General features: G+C 38.3%; 1 protein-coding gene across 42 annotated transcripts in view; it reads left to right on the plus strand.

Annotated features, from left to right (window-relative positions):
• LOC122791684 (mucin-2-like) overlaps nt 1-26953 on the plus strand; it is a 732148-nt gene that overhangs the window by 413294 nt on the left and 291901 nt on the right. For all 42 annotated transcript variants that reach the window (XM_044059549.1, XM_044059571.1, XM_044059534.1 and 39 more), the window contains 5 exons: nt 3977-4087; nt 4220-4286; nt 8444-8581; nt 21237-21401; nt 22362-22456. In XM_044059549.1, the coding sequence (XP_043915484.1) occupies nt 3977-4087; nt 4220-4286; nt 8444-8581; nt 21237-21401; nt 22362-22456 (576 nt within the window). The remainder of the gene's footprint in view (nt 1-3976; nt 4088-4219; nt 4287-8443; nt 8582-21236; nt 21402-22361; nt 22457-26953) is intronic.

Raw genomic sequence — 26953 nt, forward strand, 5'->3', positions numbered from 1 at the left:
GAATGGCAGCAGCACAGACTCTAGATGGTGCCCTACAAGGGTACAAGGGGAAATGTCTAGACCAGTTGCTATGGGCACCAGCTGTGAAGCTCAGTATCCGAGTGCAAGCTATGTCAGGGCTAGCCACCTCATAGTATAAAACCTGGGTCTAGATGATTCAGTTGTGTTGACTAATATCACTAAATGGGCATGGGTACTGGCAGTGATAAGTGGGTTGAGGACCCAGCTTACTCTAACCTATCCCAGGGACTTATGCTAACAGTGAGAGGAGTGCAACTATTGGCTAGTGTGTGCCCACCATAAAGTCCAGCTGCCCTGAGTCAATAAACTACTCGCTAGCCATTGTCCAGTTGCCTGGCTTGGGTTACCTGGGATAGCACTGCTGAGCAGTGACTGTGACATAAAACCAATTAATCTACCAAGCATGAACTAAGAATTGTTACACTCTATGTAGGATCACAGGATGCAGCTTGAAAGTGATAGTAAGAAGAAGGATCCAAGAGACAAGATGGAAGGGCAGTGCAGCATGAGATACTACTCAGGAGGAGGACAGACTAGAAATGGTATGGGAACAGTAGGAGATGGAGATACCTCAGAAACAGTGACAGATGTCATCAGAATTAGTGATAGACACATGACAATCAGACTCCAGTGTAAGGGAGATACCTCAGAGACAGTGAGAGATGTCATCAGAATTAGTGACAGACACATGGCAATCAGACTCCAATGTAAGGGAGATACCTCAGAGACAGTGAGAGATGTCATCAGAATTAGTGACAGGCACATGACAATCAGACTCCAATGTAAGGGAGATACCTCAGAGACAGTGAGAGATGTCATCAGAATTAGTGATAGACACATGGCAATCAGACTCCAATGTAAGGGAGATACCTCAGAGACAGTGAGAGATGTCATCAGAATTAGTGACAGACACATGACAACCAGACTCCAATGTAAGGACACTATTTATGATCTCATCACATGCCCCACAGCAAGGAAAAGAGTGCATTCAGACAGCAGTTGCATACCAAATAGATAAAGCAGGACAACATGATTTGGTGTTAAAAAATGGGTGACATGAATGCACATATCAGGACAGGCAGAACAAGATATGAGGGCTGCCTTGGTCTACATGGGTAGGGCTAAAGAAATAAAATAGGAAATGCCATTGTAGACTTTTGCTTGGCAAATGCCTTGATGGTGGCCAACCCATGGTTTGGCAAGAGAGACAGACACATGATCACATAGAAGAGTGGCCAACATGCAACTCAGGTAGACTTCTTCCTAGTAAGGAAAATGCACTGCGGCAAAATCAGTGATTGCAAAGTCAAGCCACACCATAAACCACTGGGTGCCACAATTACCTACAAGCAGTGGTCAGAGAAGGCTCTAAGTTCAACAGACACCAGGCCGAAGCCCTGGAAGTTGACTGGAGAGAAAGTACAATAGTTCATGGAATTACTCAGGGCTCTAGCACCTCAACAGAAGAAGAGCAAATAGGTGGAACCGACGAAGAATGGCTGCACTTCAAAGCAGCATGTGTGAGGACTACAGAACAGATATGTGGGTGAGCCAGGTATGGAATCAAGGTATGTGGGTGAGCCAGGTATGGAATCAAGGTATGTGGGTGAGCCAGGTATGGAATCAAGGTATGTGGGTGAGCCAGGTATGGAATCAAGGTATGTGGGTGAGCCAGGTATGGAATCAAGGTATGTGGGTGAGCCAGGTATGGAATCAAGGTATGTGGGTGAACCAGGTATGGAATCAAGGTTCGCCAAGAAAGCTTGTGGTCGAATCCAGGAAGTCATCAAAGGAAAGAAGGAGTGCAGGAAAAAGTGGGAGATAGAAAAGATGGACCAGGCTGGGAAGAAATACTAGTTTGCTAACAAAGAGGCTAAGAGAAGAGTTGCAGTAGCAAAGAAAAAGGCATTACAGGCACTCAACCATCTTCTGGAAAGTGACTCAGAAGGTGGCAAAAAGAAACTCTATCAGGTTGCAAGGCAAAGGCATAAAGACAAAGAAGATGTTCAAACACCCTTTATAAGGGATGCCAGCAACAACCTGCTCACCAGTCCATACGACATCAAAGGCAGATTTATGGAGTATTTCCAGCACCTTCTGAATGAAGCAAAACCCACAGAAGCTGTACTTGTCTTGACACAGGCTATGATGAGAGATGAAGAGGATCTCACCCTAGAAGATGCAAGTGCAGCACTAAGGAAAATGAAGACAGAGAAAGCAGCAGGCTCAGATGAGGCCACAGTAGATATGATACAGATGGTGGGTGAGATAGCGGAGAAATGGCTCCTGAGGGTAGTCGTAGCAGTATGGAGAGAGAGGCATATCCCAGATAACTGTAGAATAAGTGTACTAGTGCAAGTGTTCAAGAGCAAAGGGGGCAGTCCAGAGGAACAGAGGAATCAAACACCTGCCACACTGCATGGAAGTAAAACGGGAGATGCGGAATTTGGATTCAGATCAGGATACAGCACGACAGACCCAATATTTGCAGTGAGACAGAGAGATGAGAAGAAGCTAGAGATGAGGAAAGAGTCCAGGTGGGCATTTATAGACATGGAGAAAACATATGACAAGGTCCCAAGAATGTTAACTTAGACTGTCCTGTGGTGGTTTGAAGTCCCAGAAACATTGGTGGAATTAATGCAGGATATGTAGAAGGACCCACTGGCTCAAGTGCTCCCAGTGGGAGAAGTTGTGATTCATGGTTCAGCTCTAAGCCCACTGTTGTAATTACTGGTGATGGACTACAATAACAAAGAGATCGGGGTGGTAGGGACAGATCAACAATGTTGCTGTATGCCGATGATGTGGCATTACTGGCAGACTCTGAGCAAGAACTTCGGCAAAGGCTAGGGCATGAAAAACTGAAGGCACTTGGGATGAAACTGAGTACAGATAAGACAGTTGTAATGGCAACAAATGGGGGCAATCAGAAGAAGCTGAAAATTGAGATAGTAGGGAAAATAGTGTAACAGGTTACCAGCTTCAAGTATCTGGGAGGGGCGGTTGAGGAGGACAGAAGTCTGAATGAGGAAGTCAAAGCTATAATCAGAAAGGCTGTAGACAACTGGCATAGAGTGTCAAGAGGTATTGTCTGACAGAAGAATGCCAAAGAAGCTGAAAAGTCAGTTGTACAAATCAGTGGTGTGACCAGACCTACTGTATGGTACAGAAACCTGGGTAGTAAAGACAGAGCAGATGAGGCAGTTAGAGGTGATGCAGATAAACTGCCTGTGATGGGTTGTAGGATGCATACTATGGGGCAGATGAAGAAATTAGGAAATTGGAGCAGAAGCCAAAGTTGCCCCATTTGCAAAGAAAGTCAAAAAGAACAGATAAAGGTAGTCTGTACAGAAAAGCAGAAGATGATTTGGGACAGACAGGAAAAAGGCAAGAGGAATTGAGGGTATCCAATAATAAAAGACTGACTGAGTGCGACATGACTTGTGGCAATCAGGCATGACTGTTGGAGAGGAAGGACAGTGGCATTGAATCAGGAGAGGTGGCTACAGTGGACACAATACCCCAACCTCATGTTGAAACTGGGAAAAAGGGGGCCGCTCATGATGATGATGATGATGATGGTGGTGGTGGTGTGTGTGTGTGTGTGTGTGTGTGTGTGTGTGTGTGTGTGTGTGTGTGTGTGTGAGTGTGTGCGTGTGTGTGCGTGTGTGTGTTTTTGTGTGTGCCCGTGCACGCGTCTATGTGTGGGCATGTGTCTTCATATGTATCAGTCACAAAGTCATCTATTCTACCTGAAAACACTCAAACCATAGATCAACACAGTCATCTCTCCCATACTCCATATATACAGAGTAAGTTGTTATCAAGTCAGAGCAATTCTTAAACAGTTTCTAACATTATTTCCAGACCAAGTAGTAATTTGCTTTCCCATTAGAAGCTTTGCTATAAACTATCCACTTACAGAATCTATTTTTTTTTTTTTATTTCTTAGGACACTAAAAATGATTTGTTCACAATACTAACTGAGTTGCGTCCATGTGGTGCTTCCAAAACAGAAACCTGCATGAAGAAACTTTCAGTGATGCTGGCTGACTCACAGAGTGTAAGAGATTTTTTTGTTTATCTTCCTAAGTGAAAAGTCCTTTATAAAATAATTTGCATTCTTTAAAAGAAAGACCGTATACCTGTGATATCTTCATTGCCATTAATGCAGACAATTGTATTTTTATTGCAGATTGTTGTGAAACCTTCTGGAAGTGTAAATGTTAACCAGTTAGATACACAGCTGCCAGTGTCAACAGGTAGGTTCATAAAATAGTAACTAATGGTTTTTTCAAGGTAATTAGGAAGGGTCCACTGAGTTAATTAGGAAGGGTCCACTGAGTTAATTAGGAAGGGTCCACTGAGTAACAGCTTCCCTCAAGTGGATTTTAAAATAAAAGTAAGATGTTTTTATGTAAAACTGTGGTTAGACATTCATATGAGTGGAGACTGAAAGGGTTTTAAGTACCTTATTTCTGACTAGCATTCTTTGTTTCAGTTGTGTATGTATCAGAATTTGGTTTTCATTGGCACATTGTGTCTACATGTCCAATCAGTTTACAAAAAAAAAAAAACCTTTGCATCTTCATATTTAGACTGTATGCAATTACCTAAGAAAATGAAAACTGTTATGATAGCAGGTTAAGAATCACTTTAAAAAAAATAAAGGAAAATGTATATCTCTTAAAAACACTGTATTTTTCTAGAGCAGTGGAAGTGTAGGTCCCTAGAGTTAACCTTCACTGGTTTCATTGCTTTAGAGATTTATTATTTTAGTAATGCTGTTTTATGGTTCTGATTTTATCTGAAGCTGTCTAGTGATTAGATGGGATAAAAACATCATGTTTTTGTTAAATAAATACATTTGGCATATCCCTGTTTCCCAGCTTTATTGAATATGTTCTTATTCTCATCATTTTCCTAATTTCAGAGACACGTTGCTCTTAGGCTGGGAATGCTGTGTGTATGCCCTATGGTCTGTGAAGTTTTTTGTGCTATTATCATTGCAGCTGACTTGACTGGACAGAAATCCATACATACATAATATATTTGTACACACTGCTGCAGAAGGAAATATAATACGTATAAAATCTGTCAATGGATGCATCTGGCACCCACAGCCGCCTCCTATGGTTCATAGGTAGGTACTAGGCTTTTGGCCCTAGGGCCTATATAAGCCTAGCCAAACGGTACCTTGGCTTTTGCCACCCAAGAAAATTATTTTCCTGTGCTCCTGAATAGCTCCATCTGTGAGTCCTGATCTCCCCTACTTCACATATCCCATCACCTCTTAAAATAATCAGTGGTACTTAACCAGAAGTTCTTTTTTGGATCCATTACAATTTCAATATGTAACAAAATGTCTTTGTGTCGATTGTGAAATGTGTTCCTTCTCTGTGAAGACAAGACCTTTTCTTACTTCTTTCACATTTCTTAGCGTTAAATCCTCACTTACCTCTCTTGCTGCCTTTTGCACTCATATCATGCCCTCCTGTTCTGCCTTTAAGTGACATGAAGTGTCTTTTCTAGTCTTCCTATCATTGACTATCTAAACCCCTAACTGACCTACTAACCATCTCTTGTACCGTCTGACAATTTACTGTCACTCCTGTTGCTATACAGTCTCTAGAAATGCACACATTCCTCCCATATGATCGAACCACATTCCTCCCATATGGTCTAACCACTGCTAAGTGCATTCTTTAAGCCTTGGCCCCACCCTTGAAACTTCTTGTGGAGAGGGAATGATACACACTACCACCTAATGTGAAGGTGACCTATAACACTGACACCAGTGATGCTGGTCAAGCTATGATGGGGCATGAATTCCACCACTACCAACTAAGGCTGAAGTAATAGCATTAAAGTGCATACAAATCTGTGCCAATAATTAATTCACAAAGTACAACCTGGCTCCAAATGCATAAAGAGAATATGCACTGCTATCCTGAATATGGGCTTCCAACCTCCACACCCAAATTGATTTACACACAGGCCACTTACAGAGCTGAGAGTTTGGTTTATTAGTCCCATGCCTCAATACTCTCTCTATGAAGCAATGTCTTCAAGTACTCCTTTATCTGCATTAACTGCCTTTCAAACAAAATATATTATTTTCACACACATAGACATATGTTTGCAAGTACACAGACACACACACCCAGTCATCCACAGGAAGGCTATCAGAATTCTCCAATTCCCACAGCTTTCTCTGTGGTTCAGTAGTACTGCCACTACGCTGTGTCATAAGGCCAGAGAGCTCCTGTCACTGCCTGATATAAAATCAAGCTAAATATGAAATACTCCAATTAATATCTCTTTCACTAGTATTAGGCCTAAGCAGTCTTGTATAAAATGTCTGCCATAGCACGTCATTATTGTAGTTGCTTTTCCTCCAGCCTGGCCTTATCCCTGGTTTCATATTTCTCATGACTCATTTGTCCACCATCCTAGTCATCTACATAGAAGTTTCCTATTACAGGCCTGACTTCCGTCCTTATAGCCCCAGTCATGTATTGTGTCTTGTATTATCATCTACTGCTCTCACTTCACTTACTTTATCATGGACTTTTCTATCATTCATTTCTGGCCTCTAGGTCTCTGACCTCTGTTTGAAAACATGGGATATTCATAGCTAGGGCATGATACTCTACATGTGACATCAACCATGAAACATGGGATATTCATATCTAGGGCATGATACTCTACATGTGACATCAGCCATGAAACATGAGATATTCATAGCTAGGGCATGATACTCTACATGTGACATCAGCCATGAAACATGGGACATTCATAGCTAGGGCATGATACTCTACATGTGACATCAGCCATGAAACATGGGACATTCATAGCTAGGGCATGATACTCTACATGCGACATCAGCCATGAAACATGGGATATTCATAGCTAGGGCAAGATACTCTACATGTGACATCAGCCATGAAACATGAGATATTCATAGCTAGGGCATGATACTCTACATGTGACAACCATGAAACATGGGATATTCATATCTAGGGCATGATACTCTACATGTGACATCAGCCATGAAACATGAGATATTCATAGCTAGGGCATGATACTCTACATGTGACATCAGCCATGAAACATGAGATATTCATAGCTAGGGCATGATACTCTACATGTGACAACCATGAAACATGGGATATTCATATCTAGGGCATGATACTCTACATGTGACATCAGCCATGAAACATGGGATATTCATAGCTAGGGCATGATACTCTACATGTGACATCAGCCATGAAACATGAGATATTCATAGCTAGGGCATGATACTCTACATGTGACATCAGCCATGAAACATGGGATATTCATAGCTAGGGCATAATACTCTACATGTGACATCAGCCATGAAACATGGGATATTCATAGCTAGGGAATGATACTCTACATGTGACATCAGCCATGAAACATGGGATATTCATAGCTAGGTCATGATACTCTACATGTGACATCAGCCATGAAACATGGGATATTCATAGCTAGGGCATGATACTCTACATGTGACAACCATGAAACATGGGATATTCATAGCTAGGGCATGATACTCTACATGTGACATCAGCCATGAAACATGGGATATTCATAGCTAGGTCATGATACTCTACATGTGACATCAGCCATGAAACGTGAGATATTCATAGCTAGGGCATGATACTCTACATGTGACAACCATGAAACATGGGATATTCATAGCTAGGGCATGATACTCTACATGTGACATCAGCCATGAAACGTGGGATATTCATAGCTAGGGCGTGATACTCTACATGTGACATCAGCCATGATCAAAGCAATGGAAATTCCACCTTAAGCTCTCTTCGTAGATTAGCCCTCCATCTCCTTTAAGATGTAAACAAAAATATTTCCTAATCATCACCATCATCAGTATTAAATGGAGAATATATGGTGTCTTGCCAACAGGAACCCTTGACTAGCTAATGCAGATTAAACTTCCATTCTGCAGCTTATTTCCTATTTGTGAGAAAGAATGTACATAATAACCAGATTCACCACGATGGAGTGAGTACACTGCAACTTTCGATAAATGTTACAGAATAATTCTTTTCTGTTCTATCAGTCATTGAGATAGTTGTTAATTTACAACCTGCTCACGCTAACAAACAATATCCACCTTTTACATTAAACTGGGATCAGACTGGTAAAGTTATCATCAGTAACAATATGGTTAGCATTTTACAAACATTCACAAATATGAGCTATATTATTTATAAAACACTATCTAATGTGCTGTCTAAACATATAACTGAACAGGTATATCATAAAGTGAGCTAAAGCTTTACTCGTGTATTGTAAAATGTGTTATCAGTAACCTCTGAATCTGTAATAATGTGGAGAAATTTAGTTAATTGTTTGTCTCTCATTACAGCAAACTATACAATTGCCAGTGTGGCCAGGTCTGTTATACACATCAAAGGAAATTCAGGATTTAATATTGTTGCATCACTTCAACCTATGATGCAAGTGCACATCAGCCTGGATACATCATTAAAAGGGCAGACAGCAGGTATGTTTAAGTAATTTATCAATGTCATGACATAAAAATGCCTTTGGAAGGACTTGTCTTAAATTAATAATATTATACATGCAATCACACACATATGCAGACATGCACAATAGAAATTTCCCCGGCAAAAAACAAACAGTCCATGCAATATGAATATTAAGTTACCTGCTTGGTTTACAGAAAGTGGAATGTTAACTGTCATGTCATATATGTGTACAGTATATGGTTTCATGTTGAATTATATTTATTGGAATACTAGCAAAAGACAACAGTGGCACCACAGTGCCTTTAGGACACTGATAATGTCAGAATTTTGATTGGACAAATATTAGTGCATGGGTAACACTCGATAAATGTAATTCTACTGAGAAATTTCCTTCACAATACTTTGCCTTAAAAATTCATTCTTATTTTTTTCTGCTCATGGTGTCCCAAAAGAAAATTTACCTTCAGTTTGAGGAAAGAATGACATAGGTTGTTATTTATAGTTTATGGGTTACCATTATTGTATTGTAAAGGTCAAAAATGTGCACCCCCTTTTTTATCTCCTTTCAAGTGAAATGTCTGTTTTTGTTGATTCAATGAGCACTTCTAAGATGAAGGTGTACAAATAATTTTCCATTTACTCTCACATTGTTTTACATCACATGCAAACAAGTTACAATAATGTCAAAAAAAATTCAACATTAGTACAAAAAAAAAAAGTATTCCTGCAACCTTTGTTTTAAAATATTTACATACATACAAATATTTCAAGCAAGGGCATTAATGCCCTTCTAGCTTGCCAATATACCAAAACACTTGTTCCCATAATAAGTGTCCAGGCTGTTCTTAAAAATATCTAAACTAGTACTTGCTTTAGTATAATTAGGTAGTCTGTTCCAAGCATCAGCTACTCTGTCAGAGAACCAGTTAGTACACTTCTCATTCCTATGGAATCTTCTACATAGGTTATCTGATGATTCTCTGGTACATTTTGATAACCCCAAACATTCCCAGAGGTAGTTGTCTCTAAATGCCCTATATACTTGAATAAGATCTCCTCTTAGATATCTTTTTGATTTCCTAGACTTTATAAATCTTTTTATACAACCTATAGTTCTATAACTATCATTAACAAATTGGTTGGTATGATTAGAAAAACTCATAGCTGAAACTACCCATATACCCAGGTCCTTAAATGAGTCTACAGTTGTATGATACTTGTCATGTCCTATTTGTAAGCCATGCAGCTATCCTTCTTATCAAAAGTACATCAATACCTAGTTGCACTAATTTATTGATCAGTGTTTTGTGTATCACCCTGTCAAATGCTGAAGTTAAATCTGTATAAATTATATCACAGCACAATTTTTAATTCATAGCTGTTATTATATTGTTATACAACATCATGTTACAGATGGTAATATATTTGTTTTCAACATATGCATGCTGATATATGGTTTCAAGTCTCATCCTATCCAGTTCTGACAATAACTTGCCCAATATCACCTTCTCCATTATTTTTCCACAACATGAAAGTAGACTTAAAGGTCTATATGACTCTGGGTTTGTCCTACTCCCCTTTCTCTTAAAGACGGGTTTAATAAGCACATGTCTCTAATCTTGAGGAATCTCCCCATATTTATATGACCTAGTGAATAATAAATATAATGGTACTGTAAGTTCTTGCTGAAGTCTTCTCAGGTCATTCTTATTAATTCCATCTCCTCTTTGTACTTTGTTTGGATCCAGTTTGTGCATTTCTTTTTCAATATAATCTAATTTGATTCCAATATCTGGTGATATTTGGATGTCACTAGGACAAGTTATCACCCCTTTTGTGAAACCAAACTGTTTTGCATAAGATTTAGGTTCATAAGTTCATAGATGTTTACTAGGCTAATGGCCCTGGAGCCTATATAAGCCTAGCCCAACAAGATTCCCTGGCATCATGCCGCTCAAAGTTAGTTCCCCGTGCCCCTGTCAAGCAAGGCCACTAAAGTGATCCCCATGAAGAACTTCCTATTGCCCATCCACTCATCAAGATTTCTCTTAAAGAGGGCCAGTGAAGTGCTCTGCTTGACGTGAATGGGAAGTTTGTTCTAGAGTATGGGAAGTCTCTGGGTTAGGAGCCTGTCCCTCCAGCATGTTCTGTTTATTGTGGTAATGAGGTTTAGGTCCCTGGAGCATGTGGCATGGAGGGATTGGGATTTCTTTAGGTGTAGCATATCTAGCAGCTCTGGGTCAGACATGGCTTTGTAAGTGAATCAAAGATCGCCTCTAAGTAGGTGATAAGAGACAGAGTATAGCTGCAGTTTTTTTGAGTCTGTCCATATAGGGCATGTGTCTAAGGCCTAAGATCCTTTTAGTGAGGTATTTTTGTGGCCTTTCCAGTTGTTGTAGGTGTCTAGTGAGGTACATACCAAATGAGGCATTGCATTCTATAATAGGTCTAATGAGGAACGAGTAGAGAAGAATTATGACCTCTTTCTTCCTGCATGAGAAACCTTTTGTAATGAGATGTGCCACATAGAAGGACTTTCTGACTACAGTGGCAATATGGTTATCAAAGGAGAGGTTTTTTTCAACCTGTGTCCCCAGGTCTCTTATCACACCTTCGGTATTTAGTGGACTACCGACTATGTGGTAGTTCATGGGCACCAAAGTTTTCCCAAAGGGAATGACAATACAGTTTTTGGTATTGAGCTTAAGGCCATGGTTCTGGCACCAGAGGCCTTTTTGTAGAATGTCTACATCAGTTGGAGAATCAGTAATGGCTCTCAGTTTTGCAATCATCTGCAAACCTGGTCAGACAGAGTACCTTTGTGTTGGCTTGAACTGCAGAGAAGTAGATGCCAAACAGGACAGGACCTAGGACCAATCCCTGTGGGACACCACTTGTAACTGGTTGATAGTCAGATTTGGAGTCCGCTACTTTCACAGTGTGGGTTCTATCACTGAGCCAGTTGGCAACCCATCTTATGACATGGGGGTTTATGCCTAGTTTAGTGAGTTTATCTATAATTCCAGAGTGAGGGATGGTGCTGAAGGCCTTGGCAAGATCTAGGTAGGCTGTGTGATCTACTGTGCCTTCATCCACAGCTCTGGTGACAGACTTGAAGAAGTCTATCAGGTTGAGCAGGCATGATCTACCTTTCACAAACCCAAACTGCATGGGTTCCAGGGTTTGGAGATTCCCTATGTCCTTATTTATAATGTCCATGATGATGCGCTCCATAGCCTTACATATCAGACTCATCAGAGTAACCCGTCAGAGTAATGGGGCAGTAGTTCCCAGGGTCTGTAGTTGCTCCCCCTTTGTGGAGTGGGATGACAATAGCAGTGCACCATTTGGCAGGGACAAAGCCTGAAATGAGGATGTGATTGAACAGGGTACTCAGGTGTGGTGCCAGTTCACTTTGTAATTCATGTAGAACACAGACAGGGATATTATTAGGTCCCATGGAAGCTGTATTCTTGGCTTTGGACAGTGCAGTTTTTACCTGTGTAGCCATGATAATAGGGACTTGGCATTCCTCAGGTATTGTGATAGGCCCTTTAGGGGGTGAAAGGGGGGTAAAGTTCACACTGAACCTGTCGGCCAATATGTTGGCAATATCAGTTGGTTCTGTATATATATTGCCATTGTGCTGTAACTCAGAGCAGTTCTGAGTATTGTCATGTAGATTCCTGACATAACTATAGAATGCCTTGTGGTTATCTTTAGAATCTGCAGCAATTTTGTTTTCGTAGCTAGCTTTAGAGGATTTGATGATGGATCTCAGTTTTTTGCTGAGGCTGACAAGGGAGTTTTTCCAGTCTTGGGAATTCACCCTTTTCTGCAACAGTTTTTTCCTTCTGTTGTAGAGTTTGTTAATGGTGGGAGATGACCAGATTGGCTTCATTTTTTTGGAGGAGAGCGTTTTGGTTCTGTTTAGTATGGCCCATTCCATGCACTTGTGTATGTGCTCATACAGTGCATTGGTATATGATTCAGTCATGCACCTATTTTCCATTTGCATCAGGGTGTCGTGAAGTTAACCACGTCTATTTTTAGAAGTCCAAAATTGGACTTCTAAAAATGTTGTAAATATATCATAATCTGTTGTATCTGAGAATACATTTTAGAATCTGCACACAGTTTATCAATTTGTGTCTTTACTCCTTCCGCATCTTATGTATTTATAAAAAAGTTTCCTACTATGTTCAATATCTTTATATGATGTCTCACACTATGCTTAATCTGTTTGTCCAGCTTGTTTATTTCAGTTTTCAAAGTTGTACTTCGATCTACCTTCCATTTCTTATATTTTTTGTCTCTCACCTTAATCAGATATTTTGTTCTTATGGAGATAGATCCACCTGATGTTGTATGCCTAGATCATGATGTTAAACATTTTTTTTTTTTTTTTGCACTCAAACAATTACTCTTTCAAAACTTTCCACATTCCATCTGCAGTTTTTCCACTGAACACCTCACTCCAGTTAGTGTTACATAGTGACTGTTTTGCTTCCATATAATCTGTAATTAACCTTCTGTGCATTGGTTTAGATTTCAGTTTGGCAGAATTATCTAGCAACAAATTAACCTTTATAACCCCATGATCACTGCATATCAATGGCAGTAATACTTTACTTGAAGTTACAGTAATTTCTTTGGGAACACAAACAATATCTAGTATATTCCACCCCCAGTAGATTTTTTTTACAGTCTTAAGCAATTGTTGTTCCTGAATATACTCTGTGAATAATTTCCTTGCTAACATTGTTGAATCAATAGTATTCCAGTCTGTTTCTGGTAAATTTAAGTCCTCAGCTAATATTATTCTTCCCTCCTGCATTTCATGTAAGAAATGTATGAATTCCTCTAGGTCATCTGCACTTGATTTTGGTGGTATATACACTCCAATAATTGTTATATGTTCCAGGGTTGCCTTTATTGTCACAGTTATACAGTCTATAGTGTTGGTGTTATCATTGAATATGTAATAATCACAGGTCTCATAGCTATCTTTAATCCCTATCATAACATCTCCACTTGATTTTTTGTTAGAATGTCTGTTACAGTAAAAACATTTATACCCTGACAGAACTGGTTTCCATTCATTGTTCTTTAAGCATGTTCTACAAACAATAATAACTTAAATTTTGTGGGAACATAGCAAGTTTTCCAATAAAAAACATTATTAATGTTCCTAGCATTAACAACCATCAGAGATGCATCAAATGTTGCTATCTGTGAACTACTAAATTTTTGTCCTGGCAAAAATCTAGCCTAGTGTTTGTCAAATATTGCAAAATATCTACTGCAAAAATTTTCTTTCCTGATCTAGACCAATGCACACCATCCTGTTTGAACACATGTGTGCCCAAAACAAGGCTTGTATGCTCTACACATTTCCATTTTTAAAAACAAGACATTTTTTTCCAAGTAGGCATTTACCCAAAAAATCTTTTCATTCATAGTGACCTGACTATCCTTTCTATAGATGATCTGTGAGAAATACGTCCTAACACCAGTACAGGCTATACTATCTAAGATGGCTGTCAGTTCCCTACTAACATTCAGAGAATCCTTGCGGATGAGATCATTTGTACCAACATGAATAAAAACAGATCCGTACTTCCATACATTAAGATGTTCCGAGGTTTGTCTCACATCTTCTATTTTTGCTCCTGACAAGCATAACACTATTAGAAGTTCATTATCATCTCTGCAAATATAAGTTCCTCTAATAACTGAATCTCCAATTACAAGAATATCTTTGCTGGCCATCTCTGAAGTATCTTCAGCTTTTAATACAGCCATTTCTGCTCTATCAATTGTTATGAAGGATAGAGCTTCATCACCATTAGTCTTATTAATTCTACTGTTTTCATTGCGTATTAAATTCTCATCCAGCTGGTATTGTAAATCCACAACTTGAGCCATGTAGTCAACATCTGTCTTTCTCTTCTTTTGTCTTACAGTGATGTTCTTCAATCCTTCCACATTCAGATTTGATTTCTTCCTTTTCACCTGCCTCCTTTTTTTTTACCGTCTCTGTTGTAAAGATGATGCCTTTTTCTGTAGACTGAAGGTTTTCTGATCATCATTTCCTGTCACCTGTGTGTTACATAACAACACAGTGTCCTTTTTACTACATATTCTCATTCCTTTACAGTCATTAATCAGTTTCTTTTTCTTGTTATTTGTTGTGAATGTCTTACTTTCTTTCTTTTTTTGTTTCCTTCTAAACAAACTGGACCCTCATATTGCTGAATACTTGCATCCAGGATTCCAAAGTCATCAGGGGCATCGTCTTGTTTCAAAGGAGTTGAATGTTCTTTGCAGAAAATGGATGCATCATTTCCTAAATGTGTTCTATTTGTTCTATGCCTAACATTGTTTAGTTCACCAGTCCAGTCATTAATATATGATACAACAGGTCTCCAAGCCGTGCCAATTGCACAAGTGCAATCATCATCAAGTCTAGATTCACTTCTAACAATGGTAAGCAAATCAGCCAACTTTTAACACGCAGAACATAGATCACCAGTGTTATCAGCTGTTACCTTTAAATATGCATAGCATTTAGTACACTGTACAAGACTCTTGTACATTAACAAATCGTTAATTGCATACTCATTTAAGGAATCCATATCCAGCTTCAAATAAATAAAATATTGCAAAAGAAAAGAATAATATAATCAGTAACCGCAGAATTCAAAGAGAACTTAAATCAACTTCTATGGCAAAAAATCACACGCGCAATATGCAACTAAATAATAAAGTGCAGTGAGTTGTTCTGACCATACAAGTTCTACAAGCCAGACAATAGTTGTAATTCCTTTACATCACATGCAGTTGCACTTCTTTTTAACAGTAAAGAAAAATAAATCACATACCAAGATGGGATTGTTTAGATATGCTCAGAATTTTCCTCTCTGGAGTCTGTGTAAATTTATAGCTGTCTAGGCCCCTTGGGGTGGCTAGAGCTTGCCTGTCTATAACCTTCCCCTTTCTAACAACCAACAGTGAATTTAAAGGTAAAACAACAAAATATGACTCAAAGTGAATCTTGTTAACAAGCAGTCCCCTCCTACCTATGCAATGAGGTGTAGCACAACAGTGTCCCTCAGGGCTACTACAAATGTAAATGACTACCAGAGAGGTAATACTGACCCACTAGTGGATTCAAAAAGCCACAGAGAAGCACTGTAACCTGCACTGATTTCTTGCAATAGAGTCTCAGACACTTGTCACACTATAAAACCAGTTTAATGAAAAATACTGTTTAATGAAAAACAAAAAACACCGACAGCCACATTAATTAGCATGGTCAAAGGTTCGTGCTTGCACATTCCTTTCACTGGGAGAGATCACATTAGAGGTAAGTGTCAGAGGTGTGTATGTATGTGGCTGTATGTGTGAGTATATACAACAGTATGAGTGATCTCAGGTGAGAGACAGACAGTGTGTGTGTGTGTGTGTGTGTGTGTGTGTGTGTGTGTGTGTGTGTGTGTGTGTGTGTGTGTGTGTGTGTGCGCGTGTGTGCGTGTGTGCGTGTGTGTGTGTGTGTGTGTGTGTGTGTGTGTGTGTGTGTGTGTGTGTGTGTGTGTGTGTGTGGAATGATTCCATACCTCTAAACTGACCCTAAACTAAGTAGTATTGGCTGTAATGTAGGGAAGGGATAATACTAGACACCAGGGAGATGTATTACATAAAATATTTATTTGTTTATCACTTCTTAACTTAGCATGCAAACTGGTCCAAGGCTTTGAGTCACAACCTGGGTCATAGAGGCCAGACAATAACAACTAAACAACAGAATGTAGAATTATTTCCATAGAAATTTACATTGAAATTGTCAGCAAAATAGTTGCAAATATAGCACAGTATTGACTTTTCATTTAGGAACAGATTATATTGAATTTTCAGGAAGGGTGAGTTCATTATCTAACTTTCATTCATTAATAAGTTTAATAAGTTAATAAAATGACTGAATTTGCAACACGAAGCTGCAACTACAAGGACAGAAGCCTGAGACTCTAATGTTTAGCATTGTTGACTAATTGCATTCATTCTCTTCAGGAATGCAATGGTTATAAGAGGCACAATCACAGACTTGATGAACTCTAGTTTATATGACATGCAGCATTTATATACTTTAATACATAATTCATTGTCAGTTCACTCAAGCAAATGTATGACACAGGCTGTTTGGCCAAACTGAAGGATAGATCTCATCTTAAATCCATGCTCTTCTTATCTACTCCTATTGGTTGCTTATGTGCTCTATTCAGTTTACCGTTATAAAGCCGAATCACAGTAGTTTGAATGCTCATATGACCGACTCATAACCACGAAAGTGAAAATGGCGATAGTCCTTAATGTTAGAAAAACAGCAAATCAAAAAGCAGATTCGCTGTTTTTCAAACATTAATGTCGAACAAAAACAAAAAAGAAGTGTAAAGCAGGGGGGCAAGCCACCCTGCACCCCTCTTGTGGGGGGGCTGTGCCCCCCACACCCCCTTACTTTAATATTCTAACTCCGAGATCGCACTACAGTGGGGAAAGAGACCATTTTCCGATCCCCACTATTGTGCAATCTGCCCCACAACGTCGAATGTGCAATAAGCGAATGTCACTGTGCATTTGCTCATTGCACATTGAAACTTTTTTCCGTTCGGCGTTTGTAAACTTTACAAACAGCGTTTCAGACATTTGCTGTTTGCTCGAGTGTGAATCGCCTTTCTAAAGGTAAACTGATGTATTCCTATCCCTTGTAGCTAGTTTCTAATTGATGTAGACACTTTCTATAACAATTATCACTGACTATGCACATCTGTTAGTACAAAATCTAATCTGTGATGCAATTAGTAGATGTCATTTACTATATTTAAATGGGCACTAAGTACTAGTATATTTTGTGTGTTTATGAGTGTGAGTGTGTGTGTGTGTGTGTGTGTGTGTGTGTGTGTGTGTGTGTGTGTGTGTGTGTGTGTGTGTACACACACACACACACACGGATAGATATAGATATAGATATATCAATATCTATGTGTGTGTACCTACTGTGACCTAAACAGCATATGATTGACAGCAAAAATACTGACAAAACTGAAGTTAAAATATAGAAGGGTTTATGCCCTTTTCCCACTGTTGTGTAACCTCAAGTTGGTATATATAATTAGCAGATGGTGTGGGGCCATAGCTCTCAACCTGTTAGCAGAACAAATCTGGGCAAAGCTCAAAACAATGGGAGGACAAAGCCCCTAAAATAGGGACAGATTTTAAATATTGCTTTATCACCTTAGAAAGTTGATAGAATAAAAGGTATTGTGTCACCTTGCATTTTCTGAAGGATATGAAGTCTAAAACTCAAGTGACTGTCATTATTTAGTGAATTCCATGCTCACTGATTTGCCTTAAAACTCCATAAAACTACAAATTTTATGAGGAACAGACCAAAAATAAGAGGGAAAAATTGGACATTCTGTGAAAATCTGGACAGTTGAGAGGTATGGTGGGGGGTGGTGTAGATTTGACATCTAACCACATAGAAAACCATTGAAAAAGCTGACAAAAATAAAACCACATTTTGTCAGTGTTTTAGCAGGAGGGCAAGCTGCCCTGCACATGGACCTTTGCATGCACTCACTCACAGACTTTAAGTAGTTACCATCTTCCCATGTCCTGGCAGTAGCACACATATTACATGAAAAAAAATACTTTAAAATAAATAAAAGAAAAAAAACTTTTCACACACTAGTGCTTCCTCTTCCACATTAACTACTTCCTTCTTTCTTCTTCTTGGTCCATGGTGCTCCAATCACGTTAGGCAGCCTGAGCCAATAGGAAGGGATCCTCTTTGCAGTATGCAGCAGAACAGTGAAATGCTTTTGTCACTGTTGAATTTTGCCAGTCAAACCCAATTGATGATCAGGAAGCCTAATGTTGGGCTGTAAGAAGTAGATTTTTTTTTTGTTTTAGATCTCCTTGGAACTCCATGCTTATGCATATGCAGTGTTCTGAAGACCCAGAATGCAACAAAAAGTCAACGATTATTTTTATTTTAATAATAATAATTGACTTTCTGAATTACTACATTTCTTTTCTCTCTCTCTCTCTCTCTCTCTCTCTCTTTTTAGCTCGGCAGTTGCAGCCCAGCAGCCAGTACCACAAACTGCCCCTGGGATCTTTTCTCCCAGGTTTACACTGGAAATTGCCTGATTCTCATCCATTGTACATCAGACAAGTAGTAAATCATCCTAATTGTGCTACTCTATATTTCATGCTTCCTTTACCAGTAAGCTTTAAGGTACTAGACTGACTTGAGCTTCCCAACATTATTCTTTACAACCAACTCTCTCTAACTAACAAAATAGTAACACAACCAACTAGAACCCCTGCACTACAAAATCTCATCCTTTCTGACAGTTACAGCAGACCACTTCACTCTAACAACAAGAACTTACTCACCATCTCCAAGGCCAAAGCACTGCAGGAGAATCTTTATTTTCCAACTATATATCTTGTATATGGAACTCCCTTCCTAACTCCATTCTCTCAATCTCATCCACTAACCACTTTATACCATCACTTAAAGCTTATCTAAAAAATAAGTGGCTATGTTCCTGTACTAACCACTCATGAGTGCTCTGATACATCACAGTATACCCAAAACATATCCAACTTCTCCCCCCAGTGTTTAATCCTTTGTTCCTACCGACCTTAACCTTATATCTTGACATAAGTCATACCTACAAATAGTTCTAGCTATGTTCAAAGTCCGGGTTTTGTTGTCAAGATGTAACACATTTGTATGTTCTTATGTATACTACATTTTGTTTACTTTATACTTTATTGATTATTGTAATGTGTGCATGAAAATATACTGTTACTCATGGAGCTTTTCTCCCCGGGCCTCTGCTGAAAAAGGACATGTGTCCAGTCAGACTTTCTCGGTAAACAAATGTTAAATAAAATAAGTAAATAATAAATAAATAAACATGCATAAGCTAAATGACTATTGATACTGTCTTTAGGAGAACAGGAATTGTTATAAATCAGTATATATAGAATCCTGTTCCAGAATAATCTATGCTAGAGAAGCATGCTAGCACAAGCACTTAAACAGTGTTCAAATTTAAAAAGGTCTCCAAAATTCCTCTAGCTGCTTTAGCTAATGAGGAATTATGAAGGCCCACATCCAGTTCTGATATGTGACTTGGATCTGCTGCACTGTAATGCATAGAAGTTTTCATTGATACTGAAAGCTAATATGAAATGTCTAAGCAATAACATGGATCATTGAAATGTATGGGCCTTCCTGCTGTAAGTGGTGCTCTACATCTGTGCTGGTATTAATACTGCAGGCATTATAAGAGGGAAACACCTGAAGGCTGTAGTACTATTACCTACCTACAGGTGGAGCTATGCTGCTGGCTGCTAGTAGTTTGGGGATATGGCTGAGAACTGCAGACATGTGGTGCAACTTTGTTTTCGTAAGATGTCTTGTTTGGATGTACTGGATGACTGAAATCCATTCTTTTAACAAAAAAAGATTACACTACCCAAGTGTATCACCAAAGCTTGACATCTAGCGTATGGCAAACCTAATACTTTATGTTTGATGGTGTTTTGCCTGTTCTACATGTATTCCTATTAGTGAAATACAGATTTCATTGTAGGATTAGACTCAGGCCAAATTAGACTATACCATGTATACGCAATGGGATTTTTTAACATTGGATGTTTCTGATTCGCATCGTCTAGTGATAGCACAGTGATCTTTTTGTGTCTGGGTGAGTTAAGCTTCGAGGTGAGCACTGCTCTACAGTCCGATGCTATACTGGGGGGCTACAAATCAGAATTTTGGATAAAACTGCAGGATAACAGAGAGACTACGTCATTTGATTGAATTCCCATTTGACTGACTCACAGATCACTAAACACAATTGACTGAAAACTCATTTGACTGAATCAGAATTGACAGATAACTTTTTTCACAACAGATACACAATAAAAATGTTTTTACAAGCGGCACCTCCTGTATTTACCACACCCCTATATATATATATATATATATATATATATATATATATATATATATATATATATACTAACATGCAGGGGAGGGCAGAGTAGGGTTTAGATTGATGTGTTAAAGTGCTTGACTGACTTTAAATGGTTTTAAATGACAAACTGTTTTAAGCATCTCCTATTTCACAAGCATATTCTAGTTTACTGTAGACCCGTTGACTGAAAAATGATTGCACATTAGTTTCTGCTAAATATCTCCTAATACAAAAGTATATGACTTGCTTCATCCTGCTCTTAGCCATGCTTAGCTAGACGTATCCATAAGGGCTATGCATTCCTGCCTTCGCACATATACTTATCTTGTTTCTGTAGAAGACATTCTCAAGCTTCAACCAGTTCTGTAGGGACTTACTGGTAAAGTTCTATGGAAGACCCTTTTTAAAGTCTGAGTATCTCCACTCTGTAGCCAGATGTGTCCTCGTGTATAATCAAAGTATGCATATCCCAGAGTGCTTTCCTTGCCTGATTACCCCATTAACATACTAGAACACAGGAGCTAGAATGCCAGTGGTGGGGGATGGTAATGTTTGTGAAGCTCTTTTTAAGTGCAACACGCTTATTTGAATTTGTTTCTTTCTAATTGAGGTCTTTGTGGAAACTACAATGACATCCAGGCAGATGACTTCAGAAGTTTAAGTGGAATCGTTGAAGGGACACCAGCGATTTTTGGCAACACTTGGAAGTGTCAGAGTGACTGCAGTAATGTTGAGGATAGTTATGAGAATCCTTGTGCACTGAGTGTTGAAAATGGTACGTTATCATCTTCAGTTAATATAAATGAAATGGCCGTCTTTGGCCTAATGTAATATGCTTTTGCTTCAATGGTACAGTTTAAGTACATCAGTCTTTAAATCCTCTGTTTAGAATATAATTTTTTCAGGCAGTATAGATTAGTTGTCAGAGCAATGCGTCACTGCTATTTCCCCTCACAAAAATGATTTTGAATCACAATTATCATTGATATACTCTGTCATCATGAATAATGCCCATTTACTTTATTCAGAGGAAAAAGTATCGCTTCATTGTGACTTTATTAAAAAAATGACAGCTAGTGTTATTGCATCTATCTGTTGTATAATAAAACCCAAACAAAACTATTACTTGAAAGACTGTAAATCCCTTTTTAAAAGGCAGTACAGTCTATTACACATGATTATACAATCTATTAGTTCTTTAACAGTATTGCAACACTTTTAGGAAGGAATACCAGATGTTTTCTGAGAGACACTGTTTACAACAAATACATGTTGGTGTTAGATTGCCTGGACAAATGTTGCTCAGACAACTAATCCAGTAAAAATGCCATTTCGAAAATGCCTCGGACCATTTATTTGTGATATACGAAAACATCCTCCATATTTCTGCTGTAGAGGGGATTCTGCCTTCTGTACTGTTATTTTAATTACAACTGCTTTGAACTCACTCATCCTCATGGTAATGAAAAAAAAACATTTTTAAGAATTTAACCAACTGATGTGCAGCTTTACTCATCTCACATTCAGTCAAAAACGTATTGCCATGAAGATTAGGACTGTGTAGTTCCCACCTGTAAGTAGTACAACAGGGATTTGCTAGAGCTATCATGTTAAAGTCAACAATACAATGAAACATACGCAAAATGCAGAGTAGGTGTAAACATATTTTCTTTAAGTTCAGGACAAGTCTGAATGTGAATAAGAGCTAGACATATGTTTTTTTATCTTTTTACAGAAAAATATGCAAAATATTGGTGTTCCATGTTGAAGAGTTCAAGCGGACCATTTTCTGGATGTCATGCCATAGTTGACCCTGAGTCCTATGAAAAGGTATAGTTTGCATTTCTTTCATTTGCATACAATCTACAGTGAATGAAACAATGCATATCTTCAGTCAAGTGCATGTGTTTTCTGTGTGATGCTCGTAAGGATGAACAGTCAAACTCTTGACTTCAGAGAGATGTTTCAAACTTCTTACCGTTTTATATTATTACAACACTGCAGTAGTGTTGATACAAAGATGACAACATAAGTAATTTCATCTTTTCTTATAAGCTAAAATCATGTAGTTTGCTCATAATTCTAAATAGGTATATGTGTGCATGTGTGTGTGTGTGTGTGTGTGTGTGTGTGTGTGTGTGTGTGTGTGTGTGTGTGTGTGTGTGTGTGAGAGACACTCTTGTTGGGCCTCATAGAGGGAACATCCCCTACCCCTGCTGAAGCTGCTGTTGCCATTAGTAACATGGTTGGCCCCATTTTTGCTGTCATAATGAAACAGAAAACCAAGCATGTATCTACTCCTCCTCCATTTTATTTGGATAGCAGTAGTTTACTGGGTCTGGGTCTGGTTCAGGACTGAATTCAGGGTATCGATCCTTCTTGTAAAAGTAGCTTCCAAGAAAAGAAACTGGGATTCCTCTTTTCCTGAACAGCTTCAAGATTCTGAATCTGAAGAGGAAGATGCAGGGACAATTCAGTTTTTTTCCTAAGATTTCTGATTCTAGCACAGAAGAGAGTTCAGTTTCTGTTTCTCTCTATGAGAGGTCTCTCTTTCTCTGAGACTATTGCTATAATGTATAAGTGTTTTCAGTAGAAGAAAACTGATTTTTGTAAGCCCCTTGGAAAATATGAGTTGTTACAAAAGGATTTTCCAGATCCTATCCCAATTCCTACTGTTCTGTCAGCTTTAGTGGATGTGTCTGTTACTGCCTGCAGCTTTCTTGTTAAAGGCATCCTGTTAAAAGGCAGATAGGATGTATAACGTTTCTCAGTCTTTTAACATTTTTATACCCTATTCCTAAACCTGACCCAACAACTGTAGACATAGTTGATCCCACTTAGTTAATTCCAGTCCTATGCATTTTGATAAGGCTTGGAAAATTATTGATGGGTAGGGGAAAAAAGTGTATACTTCTGCAGTTTGATTTTTCAAAATTTTAAATTATCAGGTTCATATGTTAAAGTTTGTTCTGATAAAGTATGAGGAATGTTTTATCTGCAGTTTCTTCTTGTGATGAAAAAAATCTATTTTAACTCATTATATCCAAGTGACACCTCCAGTTGCATCTGCAGTTAACTCCTACTGATGCCTCTAAGCGTAAAATATTGTTTGTTCATATTTCCATCAATAATTCCCAAACCATGCCATGTACAAGGTTTTGAAAGATTTCATCTTAAAGCTTACACAATAGCAAACTCACAAGGGAAAACCCACAGGGTACAGAACTGATAAAAAGCAAAAATGAACCACGTCCAAAGCACAAGACAGAGAGTTTAATCCAAAATACGTAAAAATTCACTTGCAAAGCACTTTCACCATTACACATGGCATCATCAGAGTAAGTGAACAACAACCATGCCATACACTAAATACACAGTCAATCACATGACCAACCAATAAAAAATGTGCATTAATTTAAATAAGTAATTGGTTATCAAGTAAATTTTAAACATAGAATTTGTCCAGGCACAATAGAAAAGTATTGCACAAATCTGGTGTTATAAAAAGTGTCCTATCCACAATATATACATTTATGTTTGAACATCCTTTAAACAAACACTTAAAAACTGAATAAATAAAAATAATACATACTGGGATATAAAATAACTATATAAGCCACTATTTACACTATATCCTATTGACCCTATCTTTTAAAATGGGTTTTAAAGAAATGTATTCATTCAAACCCAGTGGGGTTGTTGCGTCAAGAATTATTTGCCATTTATATTCTAATAATTCTACCTTCAACCTTTCATCCCAAACTCAACTACATTATTATTTGACCTCTGCCTAGTGCAGGAAAATATATATTACCTGTTGTTTTTATGATATTAATTTATATAGATATAATGTTCACATTTTTCTAAATATGTCAATAACCAAGTAACACAGTCAGAACTCCTTGGCCTCATATGAAAGCTCTCAGCTAGATGAATAAAATGCTGCTTGCAGTATGTGTATAACTTAAGTGGTTGCTGAGATATTGTAAGTTGTTTACAAAATATTACAAATGTAATAATTACTGTGTTTACTGTCGGTTTAAGACCTAGAACCTAAAGAATACTACCATCATAAAAATAGCTTGTGCTGAAGAGTTTGCCATTTAAACTTCTTTCATAATCCATAGGGTTCCAGAGATATGAACATTTATTTGAAATGTGAGGATGTAATTTGATTCTGTCAAAAGGGTGAGGCTCCACCCACTGGAAGTTACAATGTAAACTTCCTGAGCTCCATTGGATTGAATAATTAAATAACTTGGCTTCTTCTATTGCACAGGCCACTACTTATTATTTGCAGTGAGTGTATGACTCTGTTGAAACTTTCCAAGGCTATGGACACTGGTACTGATGAAGTCCCTTTTGATTGCATATGGGACAAAAGTGTATATGTAAAGTTTGGAATGCTGAACTGCTTTTTAAAACATTAAAGAGGATTCTCGATATTTTTTGGAGGTTATTTCATACAGTTCATCCTTTTCTGTGGTGGATTTCTAGAAACATTTTTTGTGTCACTGTTTTAAGGAGTTTTGCATGGCTGCATTCCCAGAACCTTCCAGATTATGTTAAAAATAAGATTTTAAATTCTACCTTGGAAATCGATTTAGTGGTTGTCCCCTCTGCAGCAGATGTGATAAAAATGTGTGATGAAAGGAGCAAGGTGATCCAGGGAATCTGTAAGATTTTTCATCCCTCCTTTTACAAATAGTCCAAGGGATTTTCTTTCTTCTTTGCCAGTTTTAGCATAATACAGAATAAACAGTCTCAACAGAATTCAGGTAAGCATATGTTTAAGAAAAAATAACAAGGGAGTTCCAAAAAGAAGTCTCTAACCTCCTAAAACCAAGGACAGTCCAATATGTCTGAATGACTATTCAAGACATAATCTCCAGTTTTCTCTTTTGCAACAGATTGCTTCAAACAAATAGGTTCTAAATATTATTCATCAAGGTTACAGATGACACTAGGAGGAATTTCTTCCTTTCCAGGGGGTCATTCCACATCCTCCAGATCAGAATATTTTGTTTCCTCCTATTCTTCATCACATGCTGTCCAAAGGAGTGATAGAATAAGTTCCTCCTTCCCAGGTGGGGTAGGGTTTTTATTCAGGGATATTCCAAGTGCCAAAGAAAGAAAATGTTTGGAGACCAAGTCTGTATCTTTCTTTGCTAAACCTGTTTGTGATAGTTCCCTAATTCAAAATGATGTCATTTCACAACCTGTTATCTCTTCTTCCTCTTTCAAGTTTCCTGTAAAATTAAACTTAAAAGATACTTATTATCACACCTCTTTTCATCCAGACTTCAGATATTTAAGGTTTTGTGTGTCTGGATCACATTATCAGTTTTCTACCTGACCTTTTGGAATAGTCACTGCACCAAGAGTGTTCACAAAGTGTCCAGCTCCAATTATTGTGCATTGCAGGCTACAGGGTATCCATTTTTCCATATTTCAACAACTTGCTTATTTTTGCAGTCTTTTTCAAAGTGTCAGGAATCTTTCTCTTGGATGAGAAATCTCTTACATGAGCTGGGATTCCAAGCAAACATTCAAATGTCTTTCTTGAGTCCCTCACACATGATTGTGTTCCTGGGATGTCAACCTGACACCTCACTTTAAAGAGCTTTTTTTTAACGAGAAAAACTAGATCTTTATTTAGATATGTGTCTAAGGTTTTCCACTCAGACTTCACTTTGAGGGAATACCTCAGGATTTTGGGTCTCATGGCATACATGATTATCATGATACCACTGGCAAGACTCCACATGAGAAAGATAAAGTGAACTCTGAAATCTCTTTGGTTCCCAGCATCAAAACCCTTTATATTTTTAAATCCCAGTGCTGGGGTTTGTCAGAAGAGAAATATTTTTATGCAGATAACAGATATCCTTAAATCCAGATTTCCCCTTCTCCCTCCCTGTTACAAATCAGTCAGTCACCACAGATGCTTTGGACTTTGCCTGGAGAGCATTTTCAGGAAGAATTAAAGCACAAGGAGTGTGGGACATGAAGGACAGATGCACGGAAATAAATATGTAGGAGATGCTTTCCCTGATCAAGGTACTCTACTCTCTGAACTACCTTTGAACTCTTCAAGTAGTTTCAAACAATACCACAATCAGATGGTACATTAACAAGCAGGGGAAACCTGGTTGTAGGCCCTTTGCAGACTAGCCATGTTAGTTTGGTTTACAGCTTCACAGCACAGTCTTACTTTACAGGCATTCTACATTCCATCAGGGCAAAACTGTGTGAAGGAAAAGCTAAGCAGAACCAAAGCAGACCCTCATGAATGGAAGCAAGATCAGCAGGGTCTTCCAAGATTTG

Source organism: Protopterus annectens, chromosome 17.part0 (genome assembly GCF_019279795.1).
Source record: "Protopterus annectens isolate FY-2018-M chromosome 17.part0, PAN1.0, whole genome shotgun sequence".
NCBI classification, from domain to species: domain Eukaryota; kingdom Metazoa; phylum Chordata; order Ceratodontiformes; family Protopteridae; genus Protopterus; species Protopterus annectens.